The sequence below is a fragment of the Musa acuminata genome, chromosome BXJ2-8 (assembly GCF_036884655.1).
Source record: "Musa acuminata AAA Group cultivar baxijiao chromosome BXJ2-8, Cavendish_Baxijiao_AAA, whole genome shotgun sequence".
Lineage (NCBI taxonomy): Eukaryota > Viridiplantae > Streptophyta > Magnoliopsida > Zingiberales > Musaceae > Musa > Musa acuminata.
Genome location: NC_088345.1, coordinates 30,131,153 through 30,145,799, shown reverse-complemented (window position 1 = coordinate 30,145,799; position 14,647 = coordinate 30,131,153). Strand labels below are relative to the sequence as shown.

The following is a 14,647-nucleotide window of genomic DNA, read 5'->3' as shown; positions in this document are numbered from 1 at the left end:
GTCATAGTCAACACCTTGCCTTTAACGATCCCCCTTAACCACTAGCCTTGCCCTATAGGTCTCCACCTTTCTATCTACTCTGATCTTTTTCTTGAAGATCCATTTGCAGCTGATGAGTACGATACCCTTAGGTGCATTAATAAGATTCCAAACCTTGTTGGAGTACATGGATTCCATCTGAGAATTCATGGCTTCTTACAACTTCCCGGAGTCTATACTCATAATAGCCTCATCGTAGGTCTGAGGATCAACATCTTGAGTGTCCTCTTCACTGATATGTCATACATATCTCTCAGGAGGGTGTGACACTCTACCAAACCTGCACAAAGTTGGAACTTGTGTGTCAGGTACCTGAACAGACTCAGTTTCTAGAATGGTGCTTGAGCTAGGTTCTCCAACTTTGTTTAACTTTATCATGCTCCCACTGTCTCCACCAAGAATGTGTTCCTTCTCAAGGAACACTGCTCTCTTAGCAATATAGACCTTTTGGTCCTCGGGGTGATAAAAATAATACCCACAAGTTTCCTTAGGGTATCGTAGGAACTTGCATCGTTCCGTCCTGGATTCTAACTTATTGGGGTTGTATCTCTTAACGTGGGAAGGGTAGTAGCAAATCTTAACAACTTTAAGATCAGACTTCTTCCTTTTCCATATATCATATGGTGTAAACATTATTGATTTAGATGAAACTCTGTTCAGAAGGTAAGCTACGGTCTTCAAGGAATATCCCCAAAATCAAACGGGTAGGTCGACAAAACTCATCATGGATCGCACCATATCTAATAGTGTGCAATTCCTCCTTTTTGATGCACCATTGAGCCGTGGTGTATAAGGAGGTGTGTCCAGTGCAATAGAATCCCGTGGTCCTTGAGGAACTAGGTGAACTCCGTACTCAAGTATTCTCCTCGATCTGATCGAAGAGTCTTAATACTCTTTCCAATTTGGTTCTTTACTTCATTCACTCCCTCAATTTCTTGAAGGCTTTAGACTTGTACTTCGTAAAAGGACACATGTCCGTACCTAGAGAAATCGTCAGTGAAAGTAATGAAGTAGGAGTGACCACCTATGGCCTGAGTTGACATAAGACCACATACTTTGCTATGAATGAGTTCTAGTAACTCAGAACTCTCTCTCCAGTTCCATTAAATGGAAAGTTGATCGTTTTTCTACGAAGGTAAGGCTCGCAAGTTATATATGACTCATAGTTAAATGGATCTAGGTATTCATCTTTCAGCAACTTTCGAATTCGTCCCTCATGGATATGACCTAGCCTACAATAGGACAGGTCTGCATTGTTCACCTCATCTTGCTTCCTCTTGGACGGACTTACGTTCATGATAGTACCTGAAGCTTCTCTAAGTTTCCGTTTTATCTTTTCTGTAAGGTACTCTTTGCATTTCCTCTTCCAATGCTTGTCTTTACTGTAGTGGGAGCATTGGCCTTTATCCTTCGCTGGGTCATTCTTGGCAACCTTTGCCTTGCCCCGTTTGCCCTTGCCCTTGTCCTTGCCCTTCCTAAGGGACTTCCCAGCCTTCCTTTTCCTTTTGGTTTCACCAATGTAGAGAACTATTTTTTTTTCTTGATGGTGCTCTCGGGCTCCCTCAATATATTGAGAAGCTTAATGAGAGTCACCTCAAGTTTGTTCATATTAAAATCTATAATGAATTTGGGAAAAGGAATTTGGTAAGGATTGAAGTATAAGATCAACACACAGGTTATCATCTAGCACCATTCCTAGACCTGTGAGTTTCTCAATCCACTTTATTATCTTTAGGATATGGTTCTGAATCGATGCCCTTTCAGTCATCCTAGTGCGGAAGAGACTCTTGGGTATCTCATATCGCTGAGTTCTTCCTTGCTCCTTAAATAGTTTACGGAGATGCAGGAATATGGATCTGACATCCATGTTTTCATATTGTCTTTGTAACTCAGGAGTTATAGAGGCCAATATATAACACTGAGCAAGAATGAAATCATCTATATACTTCTCATATCGGGCAAACTCTTCCTGAGGTGCTCCTGCCTCAAGATATGATATGACCGTATCTAGGACATATACGATTTGTTTTCCCTATGAGAACTATTCTCAGGTTACGGAGCCAATCCGTATAGTTTGGACAAGTGAGGCGGTTGGCATAAAGTATGCCACGTAGAGGGTTTGATGGTGACATGTTTATGATAAACAGAAGATATAGCATAAATAAATAACATGCAGATTTTGCAGAAAAATAAACAATCAAGATATGAACTTCTATCTTGATGTGCTCCAACTATTTTTTTAGTGAGTCACGCGACACCCTCAACACGTGAAACGAAAGTCTCCGATAGACTTCTAGTGGGGATCAGGATCCAATCGGCATCTTAGTGTAACCTTGAGGGACTCGACCAATCACACTAAGCCCAAAAAGGTAGGTAACTCTTACCAATCACAACTCCTTATGATTCTTATCTTTTTTGGCCTTTGAACCATCATGGTCTCGAGGGACTCGACCAACTATGATGTCCAGTTAAGTCATCATCATCGTTATAAGATGAGTTTGATTTGATGATATGCCTTGAGGACTCGACCAAGCATACCATATCCTCAGGTCACCAGTGCTCTATGTCGTAGGCAAGATCTCAAATCGCAATATAGGCGAGCCTCGAGGGACTCGACCAACTTAACCTACATTGGGATTCGATTTCTTTCTATAACAATGGAAGGCCATGTGGGTCAATCTAATTGTCTCACGCTTATCGACTTAATATTATCATAGCAGAGGATTTTGATTCAATCTCCTGATATGATGTGTCACTCATACATATTTAATATATATTTATATTGCATGCAAATATATATACTTATCTAGTAGGTGTATAACAATCACATGCACAAGTACACCAGATGATCATGGACCACAACGTAATATGATCAGGCCCGAGCTAGTAGGCCTAATCACTTACATCAGGATCTATATGTGTATCAGCACATATTCATGCTCGGTGATCATCCATCTTGTCATCGTCGGATCTGCCGGCACCTTGCCGCATCTCCATGCATCGCAATCGTCTGAATCAGCCTCGAGGGTCCCACTGCCACCTCCAAGCTTCCGCCGCGCCTCTTCATGTAATTACAATATAATTATAAGCGCGCAGGCCCGACAATGAACGAAAAAATAAAGGCTTGTAGGCTCCAATAATAATAATCACATACACACATCACATGGTCCATGATCATCCTCCCACATTATACATCACATGTATATATCACAATGATTTCAATAGGCGCTTGGGCACTCGCCTAGGCGTTTGGGCAAGGCGAGGCGAGGCCCGAGCGCCTCGCTTCATTTCCATGTGGCGCGCTTCAAAGAGGCGCTGCCTGGGCGCTCGCCCGAGCCTAGGCGCTGGGTGTTTCGGGCGAGCGCCCGGGTTAAACCAGGCGATCGAACCAGCGTTTTAGCTCTGTTTCGGTCTCCGGTGCTTTAGTTGGTTTAATCGAACCAACTAAAGCACCAATATTAGTCTTCCTCTTGCGACTTCCCAACCCTAACCCTGCTCGTCGCTACCGCTGCCACTGTCGCCGCTCCCGTTGCTCGTAGCCGTTTCTCGCTGCTACTGCTGCCACTATCGTCGCTGGTTGCTCCCGCTGTCGCTGTCACTGCCGCTATCATCGCTCGTTCTCGCTCCCTTTCTCGCCGCTCGTTGCTACCGTTATCGTTGTCGCTGCCACTGTCGTCGCTCGCCGCTCTTGCTCCCGCTGCCGTTTCTTGCTGCTATCGCTACCACTGCCACTTTCGTCACTCGCCTCTCTCGCTCTCGCTCCCTCTCCCGCTCCTGTTGCCGTTGCTCGCTGCTACCTCTTCTCACATCGACTCGATAGTATACTGTTAATAGTATTATATTAACAGTATACCGTTAACTGTATACTAATAACAATATTTTTTATTTATTAGATTAATAATATATTATTTTGATTTTAATATTGCTAATTTTTATTTATTAGAAATTATTGTTATTGTTTGGAATTTTGAGATTTTTCGTTAATGTGATATTGTGATTTCATAATTTTTTTAATTTAATATCATATTTTTATTTAAATAATTATATTTATTAATTATATTATATATTTTTATATTATAGCACCTCGCTTTGCTAGGGCAAACGCCTGGGCGAGCGCCTAGCGCCTCGCGCGTTTTTGGACCTTGGCGCCTTTTGGTACCTAGCGCTTTTTAAATCACTGATATATCATTATGTAGGATTACTAGATAAATAATAATAGTTAATTAAATTTTTTAATTAACTAATAATTTATGAAATTCAGGATATGCAGGGAATTTTTTGAATTGTGAAGGGTATTTTTGTAATTTGGATAGAAATGATAAAACTTGAAAATTTTAAAATTCAAAGGGGTAAAATTATCCTTTTAACTAAAACCCTAATCCCCTTATGCGGTGGCCACAACTTCTTGCGACGTCGCCTCCTTGCTACCGGTGCTAGTGTGGCGACCGCAACTTCGGCTGCCGTGTTGCGTTGGCAGGCGACAGTGCGGCGTCGCCTCGTGCGTAAGCGGTCGCCACCTGTGCACGAGGCTGGCGGCCTGCCTATGGGCATTCTGCCCGTAGGAGATGCCCTTGCTGGCAGATGTCCGCTAGCGAACGGTGGCTTTGCTTGCGGGTATTCTACCCGCAAGCGTTGTCCCTGCCTGCAGGTGGCATGCTCTCGAGCGCCTTGCCCGTGGGCACTGCCTCGGCGGGCAAGTGGCTCCTCCACAACTCTTGCGTGCACGTCGCCTTCGATCGATCCACCGGGCAGCAATAATTACCGCCCCTGTTTCCTTCATTTACGTCAACAAATTTGACGTTGAAAGACCGCTCTAAAGACAACAAGGCACCTTTCTGATATGAAAACTACGTCAAACACAGCAAGAACGCGTAAAACAATTCTACGCGATTAAACACAACATATGTAGTTTAGAAGCCAATCATTGCATGACAAACTTGGTTCTGTACCACTGCTAGGAAATCGCGGATCGGCTCTCATGCACAGCAGAAAACAAAAGCAAAACTAGATTTTCTAAAGTCAAGTACTTGGTCGTTGTGCGGTGATTAGTACGCAAGAAAACCGCAAAACAAAAAAACCGCACGTATTATGTGAGAAGTGTTACCTAAGGAGATCATATATCCCTGAAATTTCCAGATCTGATGGAGAGGATGAAGGAGAACTTGCATACTCCTCTCTAGCAGTGATCCACACGACAGATGCAACGATGACACTCCTTAGATCGCTGTGGGATCTCCCTTTTCACGCGCACCACAAGGCTGCCAGAGCCAAGGAGGAGGAGAGGAGGCTGAGGAGAATAGGAGGGGCAACCACCAGAAGTTCTAGCCTATGAACTGTGAGGTTCCTCCTATTTATAAAGGTGCAAGTAGCTTAACCCTTAATGGATCCTATCCTTATTGGATATTAGATCTCTATCCAATTACCCAATCTTATTGGATCTCATCCATAGGATCCAAACTAGGGGCTCCGCGGATGTCTCATATCCGCACCTCTACTCGTTATAACATCCATCATATGTGTGTGATTCTCTAGGCCTGATACCGAGCTGGCCGTGAGTCGATCCTGTTAAAACTCCTTTTGACATAGTGAATTATCATCTCCATAATAATCCACTCGACTCATCGACTATTGACGTACTAGGCCACTACGCTATAGTCCCTAGACGGTACAGGAGATCTAATCAATCAAACCTGTTTGTTCACAATTACCATATATCTATAATCCCTTATCTATCTAATATCCTAGAGATCGTATATTGGGCATGGTAACGTTAGGCCTATACGGAATTCTGTTCAAGTCTCGCTCTAATCGGATTCTCCCGGAGAACTCCTCTCTTAATCCAAACGACCCTGACCAGGGATTTTGTCTGAGTGAGCACACATTGGATAATCCTCTCGCGAAACCGAGAGTTGATGATCCTTTGTTGACACTCAATTGCCTTCATAAGGTTAGCTGTCATTTCCGAGAACCGGCTGTACTAGATCTAGAACTTCTAAACCTGTAAGTCTGGCGTCAAAGAATGGAGTACTCATACAAGGCATCTTTGGTGTCTTAAGTCTAAGGACTAGATGCACAAATGGGACTACGGAATCGCTGTTTGACGTCAGGTATCATTAACCATCCAGCATTCCGTAAGCGGATCAATCAGTGAACTTATTCTCCAATGAGCACCTGCACTGTACTTCTAGTGTCCCCACACGAGCGACTATGAGACCAGCTGCCTCCATCATATAGACGAGTATACAGTGCACCGATCTATTCGGTTATCTCGATGTCCTTCTCGAGTAACCTATGACCGGGATGATTTATGGTCTGTGTTTAAAAGCGAATCGGTCTCATTATCGTGATCTCATCACGATCCGATTCCCATTGCATAGATCCAAGGACATCACAATATACATCCAGATAATGTCGTAAAATGCTAGTAATCGTAAGCAAAGAGATTGTCAGAGCGTGTCACAGGTGCCATCACTCATGTGATTGGCTTGTAGGGCACCTATAACTAACAACCCAAACTGTGTTGTCATTGGTTAAGGATAGGTGTTATATGTTTGGCACAAATAGCTCTATTGACAAGGACATGGTCCCTTTTACCCAAGCATGCTTGATCCTTAGAGAGGGTCATGTTGTCCCAAGCAACAAGATGTATCCTATGCTGGTCTCGCTTTTCATTCTGAAAGAAATTACATGAAAGCTTCGAAAATCTAGCAAGCAACTTGTTGGAAACCCAAGAACTTAGCAAAATGTGATCTAGGAGAGAACTGATGACAGAGTTAATGAGCACCTGTTTTCTAGCTTGAGTTAGCAGAAGCCTTTGTGCCACCCTTGGATCTTATCGGGGGCTTTGTCTATGAGAGCATTTTGGTATCTGTCAGGCAGTCTACCTCTAGATAGGCATTTAGCACCATTTATGAACTACTTTGTTAATGGTTGAATGAGATTAGAAAAAGTGGTTGACTTTTGAAATGGAGTTGAAGATGCAAAAAGGTAGTCCCAACACTGAAGAGGTTAACTAACAAGAAATAGGGTTGGGAGGATTTTGAGATCAGGATTGTCATGCCACACTAATCTTTACACATACAAAGGTCTATATTATGGAGAATGGTGAAGTTGTAGTTGAGGTTTCTAGTCTTGAACCCAGACCTATACCAGTGGTCCTTGGCTAGACCAGTATGTGTTGTGTTCATACTGGCAACAATCAAAGATAAAATAGGGATAAAATTGGGGAGGAGAAGGAGAAGGAGAAGGAGAGAAAAGGAGTAAGCGAAAGGTCATAAGGAGCAATGGAAGAGGAGGCATACAATACAGATACCTAGCAGCAGAGTGGTGGTGGTTGGTAGTGGTGAAGCGGCAGAGAGAAGGAATAGACATAGGAGAAAAGGAGAGAGATAAGAAGAGAAAAGGGAGAAGCCACCATGTGGGAGGAAAGTTTGAAAAAAGGAAAGAAGACAGCCGTAGAACATATAAAAAATTGGAAGTATGGGCTTATCACCTGGTGCCCTTGGTCTTAACTATGAAAACCAGATGGTGAGTTGGTTCAATAGGTTTACTATCCCTGAAACGGATCAAGAGAAAATCATCTTGACTTTGGACAGACCGGTAAATACTGGTTAGTGCAGACCGGTATGGCTAGCGTTTATACCTTTGTTGTAGCACAATTGATTAGGCTATTTTGTTTTTATGTTTCTAAATGCTGTAACTTGTTGGGATGGTGGAAATTTCTAGGTATATGTCAACAATATTATCATTGTTTTTTTTTGTATTAATTCCCAACTTTGCATTGTCAACAATATTCCATATAGAATTTCGTATTCAGGAGGTTTATGGGTGACTATGTCCTCATCCGGTTCAATTGAACCAGAGATCCAAATTGAGTCGACTTAGGCTCGATCCAAGCTAAGTTGAACCAGGTTGGTACTTGCCTCTCCTACGGCTGGGCTGTGCCCGGTTGAAGTCGCCCTCCTACTCTCCTAGCCCACTTATCAAGCTCTCAGGCCTTGCATGGGTGCCTAGGCGAGTGCTTGAGCGATCGGTGAGTTCACTAGTGGGAGGGGCTTCTTAGTCCCACTTTTCTCTATCTTGTCTTTCACACTTCCCACCTCTCCTCTGAAGATGCAAGTTAGATCCATGAAGGTTTAGCTTAGGCTTAATTTGAGCCTTAAAATCATGTCATTTCAATCTATGTCGAAATATTTCAATTACATATGTAATGTACTTTTATTTTCAATTGTAATAAATTGCGACTAGTATATTGTATTTTGGATGAATTTGAATCAGTATCAGAGCTTCACTTGTGTTATTTATCGATAGTCCCAAGTGTACATTTAAATTTTTGTTAGATCTTATGAGCATGGATTTTAAATTATTGTAAGACTTTTTTTGCCCTAAAGTGATACATGACGTCTTCACTATTTGGGACCCTCTTAGATGTGAATATAGGCAAGAATTCTTACTTATCTTGGACAAAGTGGGTAAAGAAGTTATCTCAAGATTATAGAATTAGACTAATAACTTTGAGCACAATAACATTTTTGTAGAAGTGATTAGAATTGGTATATATAAGGATTACAAGGAGAGAATTGGCATAATTTGTTCATGGAAAACTGTGGATCGGGGAAATGTTAAGGAGACTAATAAAACTTGACATCAGTTTTGGTATATTGGAAAAGTTAAACATGGAATAATGTTTATATTATTGTAGATTAGCAATTCGAAAATAAAACTCAGAGGTGGAGAGGGTTGGGGATAGAATTTTAGTATTAAAATAAAATTTTAAATACTGAATGTTATAAATGCTTATGTTTCTCAAATAAAACTAGATGATAAAAAAATAAAAGAAAATTTTGAAAAAAATGTAGTTGAAATATTCATGAAATACCTTGAAGTGAAAAACTTATCATTGGTCGTATAGGAAGAGAATATGGAGAATTTGATGGGGTGTGTGTTTATGTTTTGGGTGGGAAGGAGGGTGGGCAGATTTTGGTTTTACAATTTTATGATCTCATGATTGTTAATGATATTTCAAGAAAATCATATAACGTTATTCATTGGCTAAAAGTGTGGTGATTAAAGGAAGAGGGGTATTTTTATTATGTGTGAACATCATGTGTGCTTTGAATTAAATAGTAATTTGAATAAGATATGTAAAATGATTAATTTTTGTGGTATGAGAAGAGGTAGAGGAAGACATAAAAAGATCTTAATAGAAACTATAAATAAAGATTTAATACTTTGAACTTAATTAAACATGATTTTTTACAAATCTCAATGACAACAAACGATCCATGTAGTCGACGCTAAATTGTTATACCTACGGTTTTATTGTTGTTGTACGTGTAATGCCCATCCATGTATTGAGGATCAGAGTGCTCAATAGTTAAAAAATATATACAAAACATTAGTGTAGTTGAGATGGGAATGATGAGGTGGATTTACAGAGTATCTGGAAATGATATAATAAAATTATTTCATTCTTAAATAATTAAAGTATTTTTGATAAAGGATAAAATGAGAGAACCATTTAAGAAGTTATAAACATATTTAGAGAACTATAAATGTTATGGTTATATGAGGTGAAGAAAACTTCACTACAAAACAATGAACGGGCTTGAATTGATCAATAGTTTTGCCCTTAATATAGCTCAGTGGTGAGAAAAATTTCATAAAATCCATACAGCTTGCTTTTAATAGTTAGGATATCATGTCTTCTTGTTGTTGTCGTTACTATTGATGTTAGAACCATAATTAAGTAACAGGTTTAGGAGGATCTATGTCTAGTTACTTGTGTTTTTGTTGGAGTTAGAGATAAATACTTGTGATTATGGCAATGATTTAAAAAGCGCTAGGCGTCAAAAGATGCCAAAGTCCAAAAATGCCCAAGGTGCTTGGCACTCGCCCGAGTGAAGCGAGACGCTAAAATATAAAAATATATAATATAATTAATAAATATAATTATTTAAATAAAAATATGATATTAAGTTAAAAAATCTTACAAAATCACAATATCACATTAACAAAAAATCTCAAAATTCAAAACAATAACAATAATTTTAAATAAATAAAAATTAGCAGCATTAAAATCAAAATAATATCTTATTAATATAATAAATAAAAAAATATTGTTACTAGTATACAGTTAACAGTATATTGTTAATATACTGTTAGCAGTATACTATCGAGTCGATGTGAGAAGAGGTAGCAATAAGCAATGACAGCGGGAGAGGTGAGCGGCGACAATGGCAGTGGCAACGGTAGCAGTGAGAAGCGGTAGCGAGAACGACAAGTGACAACAGTGGCAGCGGCAACTGTAGCAACGAGCAGTGGCAGCGGGAGCAGGAGTGGCGACGGTGGCAGCAAGCAGCGGTAGCGACAGTAGGAGCGGGAGCCGCGAGCGGCGATAGTGGCAGCAGTAGCAGCGAGCAGCGGGAGCAGCGACAGCGGGCAGTAGCAGCGAGCAACAGGAGCAAGAGCGGCGGGCGACGACAGTGGCAACGGTAGCAGCGAGCAGCGGGACCGACAACGACGAGCAGGGTTAGGTTGGGAAGTCACGAGAGGAAGGCTGATATCGGTGCTTTAGTTGGTTCGATTGAACCAACTAAAACACCGGAGACCGAACTAGACCTAAAACCAACTAAAACACTGGAGACCGAACCATACCTAAAACGTTGGTTCGGTCGCCTGGTTTAACCCGGGCGCTCGCCCGAAGCACCCGACGCCCGAGCTCGGGCGAGCGCCCAGGCAGTGCCTCTTTGAAGCGCGCCGCTTGGAAATGAAGTGAGGCGCTCGGGCCTCGCCTCGCCTCGCTCGAGCGCCTATTGAAATCACTGGATTATGGTTGATTGGATAACACATTTTGTCTAACTTCTTACCTTAGGATAATTAGAAGCCTACTTTACAAGAAATCCTATTCTGTGGTGTCTAGTTAATTGTGTTTAGATTTGATAATTGAATTTACATCATTTCTTTTGGCTCTTATCTTGCTTGATCATCTATTTTTTTCCTGCTCTATTTCCTAGCCACAACATCTTCCCTTCTTTCTGTTATGCAGGAAACTAATAGTTGAATCAACATCAGTTTCTCTTTCCTAAGCTTTTCATTTCCCACTATTGGTTGTATTCTATTTTACAACATCCTTTTTCAGCCTAACCGAAAGCTAACCAGCCTTAAGAAAGTGCTAACTTCTAGCAATGGCATGCATTGGGTAAGGTTTGTCTTCTTGGTTTTTTCCTCTCTACCACTAGTCATTGTAGCTTCACCAACACCAGGCTTCCTCTAGTTGTCAAGTGATCTTTTGAGAATTGAACTTAATTTGCATTGGCCCTAGTCAATTGCAGTTAGGTGAACAATGAAATCCTAGGAGCAAGATACTTTTGATGGTATGAAATCATTCATAACTAAAGGTTGATAATTTTGATGGTGTGAAGTCGTAACATGTTAAAGCATAAGATGAAAGGAAAGGGTGAAAGGTGGGAAGGATTGTTTTCATTAGTTCTAGGTCATATCCTCTCTACAGTGAACCAAATTAATTTTGACCATTAAAACTCCAACTTTATTTGCTCACCCTATATGATCTTTTTGTTATGTTCCTTCTAATCTTTAATAAGATGAAGAATCTTTTCTAAATTTTATTACTTTTTGTATGTTGATGCTGTGTTAACCCTTCAAAAGCCATTTGAATTACTTCTAGGGATTCCATAAATTTAGTCATCTACATATAAGTATTCTTGCAATTGCACATAATTCAACAGAATTTCCTTATGATGAGTAGTAGAATGATCAATCTCTATTCTAACTGGTGAAACTTCACATTATTAACTGCAACAATGGTTCTTGTAATTTTCCAAATAGACTTGCGCTTGTACAAAATTTTTGTTTAGGTCCCAGTATCATTAATTTCGTCATCATTATTAATAATTGGGCTATTTGGAGCAATGACAAGGTTGATGTTGCTATCCACGGGGATTATGTTTTTCTAATATGACCTGGTCATTGTTATCCTAACATAGCCATTAATCACAATTCTTATTTTTGCTCAGTATGGGTCAGGACAACCCCTTTTGTAGTATTATACTACATTCTCCCACTTCACACACATTGCAATGAATTTATTGAATTGTTTAAAATATATAGATTAGTAAGACTATTTGTAGTGTGGGCCATGATGTCATGGTACGGTTGCTCCTTTTCGGTATAGCTGATCGGGGTTCAAATTGCCGAAGTACTGTCTGTTTGCAGTGTGACTGCACTCATTAATTCTCCTTAGACATCACTCCACATTGGCAAAGAGTCTTATGTAATGAACCACCCTTTTTTCACAAGAAGTGATAATTGGCCTAGGTTCTGTAACTTTTTAATAAATTTGCACCATTTTTCAGAAAATACAAAGATAAAGAAACCTGATTACATTAACACATTTTGGCACTACATCAGAGAAGATTGAACTAAAAACAAGCATCAAAATAACTTAAGGCTTCAGATTTTCCTTAGTTTATAGTACTAATGAAAATGAAATTGAAGATTGGAGAACTAAATGGTATTCTACCTTTCAATAATGACAATACCTGACTGTCCTTATTTCAGTGTCCGCTAGTGGACTTATCTTTATGGATTAGCCTCTTATGACAGCTTTATTAACACTTTATGGTCATGGTTTTTTGCTAGTTGGGATGTTTTTGAAGCTAAAAATTTGCTGCTTTTATAAAATTCATGATGGTTTTCTATGTCACGTCTTTTTAATTGTTCCAGGCTGCTCAATCACGATATGAACAATCAGTCAACTTACTTAAACAGCTCAATGTTGGCTCTTCATCACCAGAACCAAGGCTTAACGGATCATCATCATTCGCTGATGCCATAACTCACATCCCTGAGTCCACAGCTTGCAGTGGTACTCAAACTACTCCAGTAAGATACACCCAGGAAGGACCTCCTTCAGACAGTGCTCCTGTTGCTGTAGAGGGGAACCAGAAGGCAGCTGCTGCTGCTGTTGTGGCACAGCTTGCGGCATCCACTTCCCCTGCCCAGATGCTGAGCTATGCCCTCTCCTCCCTAACTTCAGATGGTGCTGTTGACCCCTCAAATAAAAAAGACCATTCTGATAACAAAAGACTGAAAGTAGAGGACAATATGCCTTCTTACGTGCCACTGCTTCAGCCACCCTTGCCGCCATTCCCACATCCTGATTTGTTGAGTCGGCCTCCACTGCAGCTACCATCTCCTGTTACACATCCAAGCTCAACTGTGGAGCCGCCGCCACTACCACCTCCTTTCCCACCTGTACCACCACCACCTTCATCTGTGACACCCCAGTTCATGCAGATTGCTGCTGGACCTGCAACAGGCATGCCTTTTGGTTATGGTCCACCTCCTCCGCTCCCGAATTTCCCAATGCTTGGCATGCAACCCTATCCAAGTGCTTTAAATCCATACCATGGGTTTCAAGCATCAGAGGGCATCAATCATTTAGGCCAACCGCCATTGCCAGCTGCACCACCACCATTGAGCCGGCAATAAGAGCTAGAGAAAAATGGTTAGGGAGCTTCAGATGTGCAGTTATTAAAAGAATCCCTCTTTATATATAAAGAGAGCTAGAGAAAATCGTTTGTCTTCTATATAAAGAGGGATTTCTAGTTGGCATGTCCTTGTAGTTTTGGCTATAAACATGTAATGCAGATACCTGCTTCATGACACTGGACGTTAACCATGTCAGAAGATGAATCAGAGAATTTGATGTTTGATATTTGATTGTCATCTGACTGAGGCACAATGTTGTTTATTTGGAAACCTATTGATTCCGGAACGAATCTTTAGAAATCATAGTCTTTATTTTGTTTCTAGAGAACATCAGTAGCTTTGGCAGCCTGATGCTCCAAAATTTAGCAGGTAATTGATGTGGATGGTTTTAACTCTTCATCAAAGTGGGCTATATATATTCTGTAGGCATTTATAATCAGGCAGGGAGCTTTATTGATGTAGAATGAAGCTCAACTGGATTGACGATAATGGAAGAGGCATATATGTTCCCGAACAGGATTCGTGGGGGAAAATTTAGTAACACCTATCTGCCAAGCCATCAAATTATATAGTCAACCATTGGCGCATAGCAGCGCATAATGCTACAATGTATGTTTATGAGCCTTTTACAAGCAGTTGTTCTCTCTCTCTCTCTCTCTCTCTCTATATATATATATATATATATATATATAGAGAGAGAGAGAGAGAGAGAGAGAGTCAACATCTGCTTGTAAAATATTTACTTTTTGAGGTTTGACGTACAATAATTTTTATATTATTTGATACCTATGCCCTTATTATTCCCCTCTTTCCAATGGATCAACGGTATGTGGAGCCCTTGTAAGATTCATAGCTTTTACATCAAATCTAACCTGATGTTCCCTATGAATCCTCAACCAGACTTAGAAGAATAGCAATAAAAATATTTGTTTTGCATCAAATCACCAGAAGAACGTCGATTTGATAAGGGATTATCGTGGACTTAGACCAAGCCGTTGGTGATGAGTCCCAAATATCGAACACTGGCTGAATGAGCTCTTAAATCCAGTCCTTCATTTACTAATCAAGGATTGGTCAGACCTTCCCAAGTAGGTCT

The 14,647-nt window shown here is 40.5% G+C and overlaps 1 protein-coding gene across 2 annotated transcripts in view; it reads left to right on the top strand.

Moving 5' to 3' along the window:
• The window catches only part of LOC103994871 (uncharacterized), a 49,428-nt gene extending 35,577 nt beyond the window's left edge, over positions 1–13,851 (top strand). For both annotated transcript variants that reach the window (XM_009415324.3, XM_009415323.3), the window contains exon 8: positions 12,784–13,851. In XM_009415324.3, the coding sequence (XP_009413599.2) occupies positions 12,784–13,551 (768 nt within the window). In that variant the 3' untranslated portion in view covers positions 13,552–13,851. The remainder of the gene's footprint in view (positions 1–12,783) is intronic.
• Positions 13,852–14,647: the final 796 nt, after the last annotated feature.